This window comes from Argiope bruennichi, chromosome 1 (assembly GCF_947563725.1).
Source record: "Argiope bruennichi chromosome 1, qqArgBrue1.1, whole genome shotgun sequence".
NCBI classification, from domain to species: Eukaryota; Metazoa; Arthropoda; class Arachnida; order Araneae; family Araneidae; genus Argiope; species Argiope bruennichi.
Window position 1 is genome coordinate 7949797 of NC_079151.1, and position 15896 is coordinate 7965692.

The 15896-nt window shown below is 29.8% G+C and overlaps 1 protein-coding gene across 1 annotated transcript in view; it reads left to right on the forward strand.

The window, feature by feature from the left end:
- Positions 1-15645, forward strand: part of LOC129962382 (lysine-specific demethylase 5A-like) — a 112234-nt gene extending 96589 nt beyond the window's left edge. Inside the window, exons 29-34 of the mRNA XM_056076140.1 lie at positions 239-303; positions 1069-1153; positions 8082-8302; positions 10390-10467; positions 12520-12769; positions 15158-15645. Coding sequence (XP_055932115.1) covers positions 239-303; positions 1069-1153; positions 8082-8302; positions 10390-10467; positions 12520-12769; positions 15158-15402 — 944 coding nt within the window. The 3' untranslated portion in view covers positions 15403-15645. The remainder of the gene's footprint in view (positions 1-238; positions 304-1068; positions 1154-8081; positions 8303-10389; positions 10468-12519; positions 12770-15157) is intronic.
- The last annotated feature ends 251 nt before the right edge of the window (positions 15646-15896 follow it).

Below are 15896 nucleotides of genomic sequence, written 5' to 3' on the forward strand. Positions count from 1 at the left end.
TGTTTAATTAAAATAAAACAATTTCACTCTTTGGTGTACATCTAAGTCAAATTTGGTTGCTCTTGGTCAAATGGTCTGACTTGCAGATTATCTATGCATACATATGCTTTTACACGCTTACTTACAAAGATATATTGTTGTTATTAATATAAATACTTACAAATTTTTTGACTGAATTCATCTATTGATTGATTGAATGATTTCAGGCTTATTATACGAAATAAATTTTTCTTTTCAGGGCGAAACCTCATCCCCTCAGATAAGTGTGAAGGAAAGGAACTCCCTGTTCCAGAAACTCCTCCTGTAAGCACTTTTTCTTAATTTCTCTTTCTTATGTGTTAAGGGTTCTATATTTGATAGATGTTTCCAAATGAATTAAGTTATCATCTGGAGGATTAAACTGGTATATTTTGTGAATTATATCTACTAGTCCAGCAACTTTCACATGACAGTAGGTTCAGCTTATATTGCCTATGGTATTGAGCAGAGAATAGGATTGAGACTTTGTGGCTGCACTTTAAAAGGTGATAGAGATCACTAAACACTTTTTTCATTCAAGTATATGAACTCAAACAGTTTGCTGAGATACCTAAACAAGAAACATGCACAATGAAACATGTATTAAAAAGCACAAGTCAATGACTAACAGCCTTGTTTATGCTTCTTGTAGCAAAGTTTGCAATTATTATTATTCAAAGTGGCCTGTACCAACAATAATACTAATTTGGGAGCATCAATAGAATGCTTTGGTTTTTGAACCGATTATTCTGATCTCATTCCATGGATGCTATCAAGCTTATGTTATTACTATTGGGTAGGCACCTTTCACACTATAAGAATGATTAATGTCCTGCATCATTTCACGCACTTCTGAAAATATTCTTGCATCTAACATCTAAGAGCCATTAGTTGTCTCCACACAATTGTTTCTAGATTTTGTAATATTTATAATGATAAGTTATGAATTAAAGAATTGAAAATAGCACTAAAAAATTGTACATCTTAGTCATTATATTAAATTTATATGTGATTTTGATCTACCTACAAGAATTCCTCATTGCTTTACAGAAGATTGAAACAGTGGATTTAACGGGAGAATCGGCACATACCGACACAGAGCATGCATATTCTTCTGCATCCAAAACAGCTGCAGGTGAGATTTTCCTTTAATTATTTAGTGTGAAATATGAGTATAAAACTTCATGGTTGGGGCTTTTTTATCTATTTTTTTGGAACAGTTATCTTTGGTCATTATCTAAATACACTGGTGGTTTTGTTCCATTTTTACATTTAAACTTAATATTTATTTCTAATTTGATAATGTATATGATTGATTCTTTATAGTCATTAAAATTCAAATTAAATTCAATCATTATCGAAAATTTAATTTAGTTCGTTTCACCACTCGAACTAGTTTTGAAGGAGTTAGAATTTTTAAGAGTCACTGATGGTCAACGCTTTAGGAGGGGTTGATTTCTTTTCCATTGCCCATTCCTGTACTTCTTAAGTTGGAGGAGAAGGAATTTCCATTCACTAAAAGGGCATTTATTTACATAAAGTTTCATTTCACATGTGTTGTTACCATTTATGCAACAAACACAATGTTAGGAGAAGTGCATAACATATGTTATATGTGTAGAAAGGATTTTATGGCTGATGATTAAGCTTTTGCACTGTAATACTTGCATTAAAAATACTAATACTATTATCCCTTAAATGTATTATTGTAGGGAGATCTGTAAGACTTCAAAGACTATTGTGTTCTTTACTCTAGATTGTATGCAATCACATATAAGCTTCTTTACATCTATACTAAATTTTTAATTCCAATGTGCTACTAAAAATTTCAATTTTGCACTGCTGTTTATATATATAAAAACTATTATTCTTCAAGTCTTGCCTATATTTAGTTGTTAATAGTGCATTACCTTAAGTAAGATATAATATTTATAATCTTGATTAAAGGAAGTTGCATTTGAAATTGAAGTTAATTGAATAAGGATATTTATATATTGAGTTATGGCCTCTTTCTCCTGCTGCCCAGAGCAATGCTGTAATGATTCAAGATTGTTTGTTTTAATGCCAATTTTGACATTAAAAATGTTTTTAAAAATTATTCTTGTAAATTAAAATTTTTGAGATTTTTTAAAACATTAAACAAAAAAAAAAAAAAGAAAAAAAAGCTGGGAAATGATGGGAAAATGATAAAATTTGAATACTTTGTTAATGGTAATTATAATTAATATCCTAATTGAACCAAGATATCTGTATTAATCAGTTGGATTAAATGCTATAAAATATATTTAAATTCAAATAATATTTAGCATGTGTTGCTGAAACGATATATTTGGAGCTCAGTTATTTGTATGATTTTTAAACTTAACTCTTTCCAAGACAATGGGAAATATGCTTCCTATCAAATTCATCAATGTTTGAATGAAGTCATATAGGTTGGCATAAGTTCTCACAGATTTTTCAATAAAACAATGCTTCAGTTTCTTATCCCACAATTATCGTTGATTTCAATAATAAAAATATTTTAATATACTATGACTAGAAAAAAGTAGCCTTTTAATGTGTTAATTCATATAGATATTAAAATTATTATGAAATTGCTTTGTTATTATTTTCTGAAGATAATTTCAGATGTTTAAAATAAATAAAGCATAAAAAAATTTGTTTGAATTGTAAATATATTTAAAAGCAAAATATACATAATTGTTTTATTATATTTAAATAGAAAACTGTTGCTGACATTTTTCAATTTAGGGCATAGAATACAGTTTATTATGAAATAACATGCTTAAAGTAAATATTTTTATATATTAAAATCTGGCAGTATTTATAGAAATATTAACTAAAATTATGTATAAAAGTGAAAGCAACAAAAATAAATACTAATTAAAAGAAAAAATAAATTTTTAGTATTGATTAATTACATCACGATTCATCATGAACCATGCTTTATGTTCATGATACTGATAAATGCAATATTTTTCAAAAACTGAAATTGGAAAATCGATATTCCCCCCCCCCCCCCCAATAAATTGAAAATCGGCACAGACCTAACTGATATCTATTTGTAGTGTTCCGCTGAAAAGTGCCTTTGTTCAGTTTCAGTAGCTCCACTAATATTCAAATAAATTGTGGTCAATTTTCCAATATAGGTCAGCTGTAGAAATTGGACTAATCTATGCAGAACAAAAGAGGAATGTGTGGAAAAGGGATGATATTCTGCAAATGGTGTTTAGTTTTTAGAGTTACGGCTACGATATTTTATTCTTGCATGACTAAAGATATTGCTATTTTTTAGATAGGAAATAAAGACTAAAAGAAAAAAATTCCCTGTATTTTCACAGTTTTTAAGGAAAATTTTAAAATCCCCTGCAGTTTCTCTGTTTTATAAAAAAATTTCCCCATGTTCTTTTGATTTTGAGGCAGCCTTAGATACTTATGAATTTTGGTTTTGATTTCTTATTTCCTTGACAGCAATGCGTCTGCTTTATTGAATATTCATTTTCTTTTGCTTACTCTTTGAAATAGAGTGTAGGGGCAATTTTCTAAAACATTATTCAAATGAAATTTTTTCAGAGAACAATTATTTCTTTAAAAAATGATAAATGTTGCAGATCATTAAATGCATATCTTGTTTGATAATTACTTTTGGGCGAGTATTATTGATCTGACTGGATGAAAATGGGAGAGTGCGTGGGAAGGAAACTCTGATAATTTTTTATCTGTTGAATTATCATTTCAGCATTCACATTATTTTTTTATTGACAAAATTATGAGGAATTTATATCATGTACTAGATATTTAATGTGTTTGAAAAGCAATGAGCTTTATATGTAATTTTGAAATTAAAAATTTTAAGTTGCTCATGAGTAAAATAACCATTTTTTTAAAGTTGCTTCTTGATAAATATTTTTCGCAGCACTGCCAATGTCGAAGCAGACAAACTGCCACTGGATTCAGCATTTTCGAAATACTTGACATTCTAAAATTGATAATTTGGATAGTTCTAAATTAAAAAACTTATTTTGAAAGTCAAATGTCTTTTCAGTAGCTCTGTGCAACAATTTAGAGTTGGCATTCACAAAATAGGACTTTTATCCAGTGTGATCTGGAAAAAGCCTCATTGATAGCAGAAACTTCAGGGATTTAAAGTTAATTAAGACATCTGATTCTGAAATTATTCACTCAATAGTTTTTGAGGGCAAAGAATTCCACAATAAGAATGTATATTGATTTTCAAGCTTTATACTTCTGTAAAAATATCTGTTTCCTCCTTTTGAAGAACATGCAGGGATTAATTTTTATTTTTATTGGATTAATTCTTATCGGTTAACTAGTTTAGATTTTTTTAAGTATATGACATGGTAATATTTCCTAAAATATTTGGCAAAATCTGACTTATTTATGGTTGATATCAATAGAATAAATTAATTTTTAATTTATTGTTTAGGCTTAACAAATGTACTTTTGCTGCTGAGTAGATAAAATATTTAGGACATATAATTGTAAGAAATAACATGTATAGTTCGACAACGAACTGTAAAACCCTTCACGCTTTTGCACATGTGTTAGGATGGGTTTAATTTGTCGAAATAGGGGTGAAAGGGAAAATGAAAGGAGGAGATTCTTACATTTAACAATGAAGACTCGTGGTTAATATTACAAATAATTAGTAATACAGAAGGAAAAAGGTACTAATGCACAATAAAATATTTCAGAGCAATTTTTATTTAATGTAAACGGCATAAACATTAAATTATGAAGAATAAATAAAAAATTTCTGTTCTTAAAATTTGGTAACTACATTTTTACAAAATAATAATTTTTTTTTTATATTAAAATGCTTCTTTTTTATATGCTGTTCAATTTTAAGATTAACAACAATAGATAATCGAGAGTTTATTCTATTTTAAGCATTTTATTTTCATTTAAAGAATTGCTATAAATATAGAACATCCTAAAAATATTATTTTTAAAATATATGATATTTTATATATTTTGATATTTAAAAAACATTATTATTAATGATTTTTCTACTTAAAAATATTATCATTTTTAAATACATCACATGAAATAATTTGCAAAATTTTACCTTTGAATACCATTTTCCTCTTGTCTGCATAGTTGTGACTTATAGCTGTTATATCGAGGATAGATGCAGTACCATTAACTACTTACTTGTTGTTAGTAAATACTTGGAAAAAGTATTCGTGCATTGCTAACAGTACCCAGGGGTGTTTGTGCTCCGGGGATTTTGAACTTCGATACCCGGAAATTCCGGGGATCGTCGTTCAAAAGGAAGTAGGAATAATAATGAATTATTTATTTTGATCTGGGTAATTTTGTTTGCTTTGAAAGCAGAAAACGCAAGGTCAGTGTGTGTGGTGAAAACTTTTCCTTTCTTTCTCCAAAGGCAGTGATAATGCGTGAAAAGGAGGAAAAACTTCTTTTTTGTTCTTTCCTTATTGCGAGTTATGACTCATTCCCCCGGTTCTCGGACATTCTCTTCTGGATTCTTTTCGGCAAGTAGGCGCGGCAGAAAAAAAAGGGAGAGACTTCGTTCGACCAGATGTGCGATCACGTGACCTGGGTTCAAAGGTCTTAATTTTGCAAAAAAAGTAATTCATTGAACTTTTATAATTAGGTCATTCAATACTTCATAATCGTAATTTTTCATTTCTCCCCCCCCCCCTTCTCGAAACACCAAAATGTCGGTAGTAAGTCCGTAAAAGTTTCCGGGGATTTTTTGGGGTCCCACAAACACCCCTGAGTACCACCAACTAGCATAGATGCCGAAACAGCGTTTTTCACAGATGGCAATTTTAGCACAAAATTACGTTCCAGGCTAAATGACAGTACAATTGATGCATTATGTTTTTTTAAGATCACATTTCAAAAATTTGTAATAGTACCACAGACTGAATAGTGATATTTGCACTATTTTGTGATTTAAATAAATAAAATGTTACTTGACTTTTTTGTGTTTCTTTATATACTGTTATAATTTATAAGTTACAAATTATTTTTGTGATATTTACACACTCTAATCAAACTGGCAAATAAAACAAAAAAACGCCTGTGTTTTCTTTCTTTTTCTAAAATTTCTACTACCGGTATTAAAATCGGTATCCCGGTATTAAGATCTAAAAAATACTGAATACCAGTATTGTACTTTTGGCCCGGTATTGCAATCCCTACTTGTAATTCAGTTAAATTTTCTGTATTATTGTTGATGTTATTTCACTAAGCATTGATTTATAATCAAGATTTAGCTATAGTTTAAATGAGGTATACTTTACTGTAAATTGCTTCCTGACAATTTAATGACAAGTATTTTTTTACAGCTATGCTTACCATTATTATGCAAAATTGCTGTCATCAACTATAATATAGTCTTAAAAGTATCTGTAGAAAGTTTTGCTTATTAGATATCCATAACTGTTAGTTGATGCAGTTAAGACTATTGTTGCATTGATAATTGAGAAGAAACATTTTGTTAGTAAATTATTTGTTTCATTCTATATTTCTTTTTTGTGTTGAAGTTTTGTTCATGCATTCTGATTCACTCTATAATCACTAGAGCTATCAAATAATACCCTGACAGAATATGGAATGCTATGAACAATTGTATTAGTAGTAAATGATGAAATGCACATTAGAACTGTAAAAAGACCTTCCTAAAATTTATCAGATTTCATTTCAAATATAACATTTTATTGCACATAATATTGATTTTTGTGTTTAAACTCAATATTATGTGCAAGTAAAATTTTGTTTGAAGTTAAATTTTGATCAAACTAATAAATTATTTTAAAATCCTGTATGATCTTACTAGTGTCCTAATGGACTGATACTTTGCATTACTTTCCATAGGGAAATTGATGAGTGTTTTGTTTGCTGCTGTTGAGCCGGTTGTTGAAAGTTTTTCTTTCATGTGAAATACAAATATGGGCCAATCCTCCATGAAAGTTCTCTGGGTAGATAACTTAACCAAATTTACTGGAGCTCCAAGTTTAATACCAACTCAGATCTTCCCAAGGTCACTGGGCAAACAAAAATTGCCACATTTCCCTTATATCATTAATCTTTAACAAATGGGATTGCCTTGATAAATAGACAGAGTGGGATTAGTTCATTTAAGATATTTTAATTCTTTAAAAGTCCATTATTTCTAATAATGGTTAGTTAAAAAAAGGCATTGTAATCGATTTAAGGAAAATTATTGATTTAACTTAGATGAAATTACTATGAATAGTTGATTAATTAAAATTCCAATACTCTATGGTTTTTAGATAAAAATTATCTAAATTTTTGTTTCATAAAAAAAAATTGATGATGACTCTTGGCAACTTATTTTTTATTATCAAGTGTTTGAATATTATTTTCTCAGAAAAAAAAATATTTATTAATAATTAAATTCTGTTATTAAAATCACAGTACATGGCCAAAGTGTTTATTGATATGATTTTTTATAATTTTAAAAGTTTTAATAGATCATAGCTTTAATTGGAGGATTTAAAATAACTTAGAAAAGATGAAATTTGAAGTTTTATGGCACAAAGTATTACTGGTATCAAAAGCTAAATTTTGATTAAATTATTTTTGGGGATTTTATGTATTTAATTCCATTTAGTCAAATGTAACTAGCTGAATTCATAAGTCAAGAATTTGTAATAAAAGGGTCAAGGAAATGCAGAAGCATCTCGCTTAATTTCCATATGCACTGAGATTGCTTCCTTGAGGATTTTCAGAGAAAAACTGACAAAATTTGTGCTTTGCTTGGTAGTAAAGCAGAAAAGATTCCAATAGCTTGTCTAACTAAACTTCAGTACTCAGTTTATTGCATAATTGAATAATAATTTACCAGTTTTTGAATGATATTATTTAAGAAAATAGCTTGAGAATACAACTGACTTATCATTATCTTCATAATTATGTTTCATAGCTCTTCAATATCTTCATCCATTGGGCCTTTGCTCAACTATTTAACATGATATAAGCTTGAATTGCTTTTAATTATATTTGCAATTGAATTTGTTCTGAAGCAAATTCACTTATCCTTCCAGCCACCGTTACTCCACGTAAACATGCTCGTAAATCACCTTTAGTGGCTCGCCAGATGGAGAGCCCTGTGCTTCAACTGTCCGAATCTGTACGACAACAGCTGGAACAGCTCCTCATGGAAGGCGATTTGTTGGAAATGAGTTTAGATGAGTCGGGTGATATTTGGAGGATACTCCAAGCAACTCGAGCTGACTTCTCCCTATCTCCCTTCTCAGACATTGAGGTAAGGAATTACATCCATTGCTCAATATAATAAATACTGAATGCTGTATTCTTTGAATTCCTTTATTAATTTTTTTTATAAATGTTAAAATCATATAAAGTGCTTAATCTCTTCGTTAGCAAATTATTTTGAATGATAAAAAGATTAACTCATTTTTTTCTCCGTTTATTTTGATTTTAGGCAATAATTAAGTAGGACTAAGAAAATTGTAACCATTTTTTTTTTTTTTAAATTTATGCTTTGATTTAATTATTCACTAAAGGAATTTTTATTTTCAAAACGGTACTGGGAAAAAATATACCTGCATAAGACAAATTCGTTGTGGTGATTAATGTGTCAATCAATATATATTAGACCTAACAATAACAACAACCCATTATGAGGTTTTGTTTTTAATTGTTGATCACTTTATTTTCACATTGTAACATATTTTCAACTAAATCAACAAATTAATGATTTATTTTAATAAATTTTGTAAAATTATATAATAATTTTAATGTATATGGGAAAAAAAGCAAATAAAGTAATGAAATTTTTTATAAATCAATCACATTTTTCAGTTTATAGCTTTTTTAATTATTAAAAATTATTATTTTATAGGACTTGTCAAATGATATGCAACACAACCTATTAAATAAATGATATTCAAATATATTTTGAATTGGTAATTTATTATATTTTTAATTAAATTTAATAAGTATTTTGATAATTCAATTTAATTACACATTTTAATCCTAACTTTTTATTATTATATAACATTTTTAATCTATCTCCTTGCAACTATCCTTATCCTACAGGCCTTAACAACTACCCATTGCAAAATTGGAAGTTGTTAGGACTACTACAACTATATGTGATCAAAAGATTTCTTAATTCTCATTTTTCTTTGTTTTTTAAAATTATCTATAATAAAATTTTTAATTCATATTAGCATCATTTTATTAATCTCCTTGCATATTTCTTAGCTGATATGTAAAATAATCACCATAAATTTTACTGATAATGCAAATCCATATTCTGTGAAACAAATAAAATTCTTGATTCATTAAAACATCAGCAAAATAGTAACAACAGCAACAATTTTCTCATTATTCATAAAACAGAATTTAATTCCTTAATAAAAGTTATTTTTTTCTGTGACAGTTTAATAAGAAAGCAGAAGTTGTGAGTGTTAAGTTACAGGGTTTCTTAATTTGTCCTCCTCTTGCAAATATTTAACTCTTAGAATGTATTAACATTTAGAATATGATAGAAATGCAAAATTTAGTACTAAAAGCAAATCTTCCACTACACAAATTACTTCTATAATTAAAAAAAATATCAATCTTGCCTGGTTATTAGATTTGGAAGATAGTATTAATGGTATGAATATATTACAATGAAAATTTGATGAACTGATAAAAAGGCGCAGTAAAGTTGTCATTATGGTTATTGAACCTCAGAATCATTAATTGCTTACTATTATGGCAGTTGAATCTTGAGGAAGTATTCTAGATGCAAAACAAAGATTAAAAATTTATTAGCCGACAGTAAAAAAAATTTGCATGAAAAGAAAAAAAAAAAACTTTCCGATGAGTTTTTTAGATTATAGAAGAACAATGGCTACATTTTGTCCAACACTGTTTTGTATTAAGATGTGAAAACTGCATTTTTTTAAAATTAAAATTAACATGTATTTGTATTCAAAGTTAGACCATGACTTATTCAATTATTTACTTATACAGAGGACTTATTTTTGTCTTCTCTACAACTTTGGTATATTGCTGTTTTACTAACAATGAAATAAAACTTGAAGTAAATGGGAAATCATTTTAATTTTTATTTATGTTGATTAATTAACTCACTATGGTGTCATTCTCTGAATGTGGGAAAAACTTGCCATATCTCAACACCAAAATTAGCTCACAATTATTTGATGACTGATCATACAATTCATTACTGGTGCAATTTTGTGGCACCATATTTGAATTTGACTACAAATTGGGTTTTTCTATTGAAATAATGCTTTTATTTCATTGTCAAAAAAATTATTTGGATAAATATATAATATCACGATCCTGTTTCAGCTTTCATTTTTTATTTTTCAGGAAAATGTTCGTATAGAAAAGAAGAAAACCAAGAAAATTAAATTAGAAGAAACCAGAAGTAACATTCTCAAATCAAAGGTGAAGAAACTTTCTGTTATTGTATCATAGCAATAAAATATTCTTTCATGAGATCTAGATAAAAATTTTAAGATAAAAGTACTAGACATGTCCCTTGAAATAATTTGAAATTTAAGTGCTATAAATTTAAAATGCACCCAAATAAAAGTGAGACTGTTAATGGACAATATTGTTAGCAGCATTGTTCCACTTTGAGATATTTCTTGCAAAAGGGAATTCATGGTGTTGTGACTTATTGTAAAACAGATGCAGCAGAATGATTAATACTGTGCCTGAATTTAGTCCAATAATCTTAATGCTTATTTATCAAATTTTTAACTAGGAAAAGTATTAGTGAAAAAAAATTTTAATAGATTCACTGTGATTACTTTCAGCTGTGCTTGCATGTTCCATTATTAAAATCGTTGCACCTTCACTGCCTGTTTTGTTATATCTGTTTCTCTCAGCCTTTTGGATTTTACTGGCACATGAAATAAAATTTTTAAAGTTTACCACATGATATACTGATACAGCAACAAGCCCATTTCTATTTTTGTATTTATTGCATATTTTAACAAATATGAGAATTTTTAACTAACATTGTAATGAGTAATGATTTTAATTTTAATTAAAACAAGAATAAAGTTTTCATGGAGTTTTAAATATTTTTTCATTCTTTGGGAAAATTCTTTGTCTGATTTTTGATTAATCATCTTTGCATTTGAAGGAATTTGTGGCAGCTCACATAAATATATAATAACGAAGATAGTAACTGAGTACTTGTGCTATTGAGATCAAAAAACAAAGTGTGCAGTTTCAGAAGAAATAATTTCTAGTTTTGAAGGTCTTTCTTTCTAATACAGAACGAAAAATGGTGTATTTCATTGTTACTTGCTAAAATACTGTAATTGACAATTAACTTACCATTTTAAAGTTTACAAGACCCATAAGACAATTGAAATCATTATGAAGTCTCTACTATAATCTTAAGTAGTAGATATTTCAGAATGAATATTCAGTTTTCCTTACTCTATTTCATAAAGGAGTTATGCAGTAATAATTTATTACTATACATTAAGGTGTTTTTTTTTTTTTTTTTTTTTTTTTTTTTGAAAATTCCAAGTAGTTGGTAGTGCCTGTAAACTATTAATTCTGCCACTTGCTATAAATCTGGTGAAAGGTGAGGTGATTCAGAGCATAGAAAGCCTACTATGTTTTGCCATTTGCAAAGATTGAATTTGTATTTATAACATAACATGAGTAATGTGTGACACAGCTGCTTTCAGTAATAATAACATCTTTTAATGTTATTATCAGCATGAAACCTCTGAATATTTTTATAGAGTTCTTATTATCCAAAGGTGTTGGCAAAATAATAATAAATGTTTTGTATGTAGCCCTGAAAAACCTTAGCAGAGGGCTGCATTTCCAGTTGATTTGTCTGATTTACTAACCAAGACTGAAGCAACTGCTTGAAAGTTTGGAAAGAATATGTCTAATTCATGTATTATTTAAGGAATAATGCTCACATTGAGCTCATACAAGAAAAATTATTTGACATGCTATTTTATTTCACATAGCATTTGTCAAGGGCATCAGAACTAGCTCTCTTTTTAGTTGCAATCATTTTCATCTTTAAATATTTATAAGATATCTAAATGTTTGAATGGATGTAAAATCGCTTCTATGTTCATCCATTTTTTTTTTATATTTTTTTTTTTTTTTTTGCAACTGCAATAATTAGCTTTGGAAATTTAAATAAGACAAATTCAAATTGCTGTACTTTAAAAGTAAAATTAAACAATGGGGAAAATGTATTAACCTAACTCGGTAATCTATATCTATTAGATATTTTGATGAACAGAGCTTTACTATATTAGTTAATCATCTTTACATCTTGGATGTCCATTTTGCGTCAATAAGATGTATGAAAAAAAATTTTAATGTCTTAAAATAGATAATATAGTCATAAGTATTCCAAGCAGAAAAATGCTCCTCCCTCTCTCCTCCTCTTCTCTTCATTTTGAGATCTTACTCATCCATAGTCTAAAAGAGTGATTGCATTCTAATTAGGTAACCAAAACAAAGAAGCCAGAAAAGCAGCGCAGGAAAAAGCTACGGCTAGAAGGCGGGGAGATGAAACGACCCAAACCCCGCAGTGGGGAATTCCACTTCCAGAAGGAAATGAAGGATGGGAGTGTAAAAACTGTCAAAATGCGGGCGAAACTCTTCGACAGCAAGAAACCTCGTAGGAAAGGAGAGCAACGCAGAGACAAGGAGGGAGAAGACTTCTGCTCAGCTGCGGGCTGCCTTCGGCCTATAGGTGAGTCTTATTCCAAGGGATGATTGTGCTTTGCATACAGCTAAAACTACATTTATTTTTTTTCAAATTCAAAATTATTAAATTTTTGAGCTTAAAATTTACTATACCATTAATGATTTAGTTAAAGCAAAAATAACATTCAACTACCTGGTGATTCTAATATATGTTCCTGACTGAAAAGAAGACATTGGCTGTAGCTAAATAGTAACTTAATTACATTTCGCTTATAGCATGTCACTTAGGTGGGTGTGATGGGTTTCAGTGCATCAGTTCACTTGAATTAGCTTAATCATTTTATTTCTTGATTAACAAAGATGATTATGATGATTTTTACAAGTGAGAATTCATTGATGAAGGAATTTATATTACATGAAGATGGACAGTTGATGTTGTTCAAATGATCTTTCCCGCCTACGTGTTACATTTGCAGATGAATTCTTCCATACAAGAATTACTGTTTTGGCCTTTTTCAGGGGATCGTGTCTTTTCGAGTTCCAGTCACACTGTTTTCGCTAACGTCTCTCTCTCTCTCCTCCCTGCTTTGAACTCTGAACTTTGACCTCTGTCTGCTGGCTATCATCGGTACATCTCGTGATGTTAATTTACTACACTTCACTTACTATTCCCGATGACATATTCTTTTCTGCGCACTTAGTGGGAGTGTGATTCTTCTGCGGTTCCGCACTTTTCTGCCTTTTTTTTTTTTTTTTGTCGGCTTTTTTTTAGCTTTTTTTAAATATCAGCAAGTTATTATAAAAATGATAATATATCTACAAAATCTGTATTTATGGTGGAGATGATTGTTAAAAGTACCCTGCTATAGCTCCGAAGTCAAAGTTGGATAAAGTGAAAAAATTTTAAAAAAACCAATAGATTAAAAGCATATATTGATTGTTCACAAACCTAGTAGGAGAAGATGCCTTTGAATAATTTGCTTTTTCAATCGTGTCTGCAATTGATCTGGTTTGTCAGAAGTGTCGTCATTAACTAAGGTAACATTAATGAAGGTCCTCCTGATCTACTGATTAATGTCCCTAGTGTTGCAGAAAGATATTTTTATGACTTGGATGTACACATGTATCCTACTGCCAATTTATAGCAACTATAATAGAAGGAGCCAGTGGATAACTGATGGGTGAATGGCGATTTGAGAAAGTGCTGCTTGTTTTTCTCTTTTAAGGATTCTTGTTAATTACCAATGTCTCCTGATCTTTTAGTATTTTTTTCGGCCCTATCGACGGTGGAGATTTGATATTTTTTCCGGATATTCGACATCCACGATACTCTCTTCGGAGACACTACAAGATAATCCGTAATCCAAGATTTTCTCGTGCCCTGAATATAACATCATGCTCAAATTCACTTAAATGTTAATTACCAGCCATTGTAGTATCAGAAAGCTATCTAACGGCTTTGCTAGGAAGACTGGTTGACGGGATGCCTAGATCCTCAGGAACTTATCCCCGCCTTACTGTCCTGATGATGTCTCGACTTTGAATAAACTGTCCTGTATTGAATAATAGTTTTCCCATGCATCTGTTATTTGCGTAGATCGCTTGTACCAGTCTTTCTAGCTCGTGAAGAGTGGAAATAACTTTGAATTTGGTACGCGGCACCACCAACCTTCAATCAGCTGGACAACCTTAAGAACACTATGTCTTAATTTTGGCAATAACTGCTTTGTCTGTGCATCATTTGCTATCAGTGGTGGCCATTAGCAATGCATATTATGAGGCTCATCTTTTAAAAATTTTTGACTAAAACTAACAGCCAGTTTAGTTTCATATTTCAACACATTTTTAACTTAACATCATAAGTTTATTTTTCCATTTTAGTAACTTTCTGAAAATGCAAGTTTTATTTATATATTATAAATTATTATTGTGCAAAATATACATTCTATACAACACTATTTAAGAAAACCCTTTGCGTTTAATAACTAAGTGAACAAAATGGAACAGATCAGAACCTGTTAAAAATATATATTTTACAAATTCACGTATTTTGGCAAAAATCTTTTTTAACCAATCTGCATTTGTTCCCACTTCAGCCCAGTGTTCCTAGGTCGGAAATCCGCCATTGACTGCAATATTGCATCTTGGTAGGGTCTATGATATCGAAGAATATCGATTATTTTTTTAGTCACACAACTAATAATTAGTTACGAAACATGGGAAGTAAAGTACAGTAAGGAATTGGAGGATGCATGAAAGTTTTTAAATGAAGGGTTCAATAATTAAAGTTAAATATTGATATAATAAAATTGAGATATTTCATTGGCATTATCATTATGTAGTATATCACTAACGTATGGATTATGATTACTATAAATCTTGAACTGTATTTTATAATGATGTTTTTTTTTCCTAATCACCTGCTTGCTTTTAGGTGAGGCTGTAAACTGGGTGCAGTGTGATGGGGGCTGCGAGCAGTGGTTTCACCTGCTCTGTGTCGGGCTGGACATGTCCGAAGTGAGCGAGACAGAGGACTACATCTGCCCGAATTGCGCCCGCCAATCCAAGGACGAGCAGGCCTACTCGGAGGAGAGTGATGCATCCGAGGTAGCTGCCAGCGTCTTGGCGGGATTCGCCAAGAACTCTTTTACTGTCAGTGAGGTCGAACAGACTTCTTAGTTTCATCATCTCCCCAGCATCCATCTCTATCTCACTGTTGTATTTAAATCTTGAGTGTAAAATATATTTTATTGCAAGGACCGCTATTTTGTTTTTTCATTGTATGGGGACTTGACACAACATCTAGTGTAAAATTTTGTATCTTTCTTATTAATATGAATTACATGTGTAGATATTCCTGTATTTATCATTAGATAATTGTATCATGTTTTCCTGCGAGTAAACGAATTTCTTTCTCTCTTCTACGATTCTTTTTTTGCCTCATTTTTAAAAATCATATTCTCTTTACTTCAGAGCTGTAGCATATTCAGTTTTCTATGTGTATAAATATAATTTGCAATTTCACATTGGATGTTGGAGTCTGCCAACAATGCAATGCATTTTTCTCTTTGGAGCTTTCAATCTGCGGAGGAGTTGGTGTGCTCTTCTTTGTATAAGAAGAAAACTTTTCAGATGACTATCTTTTTAAAGACACATTTCCCTTGAGCATGATG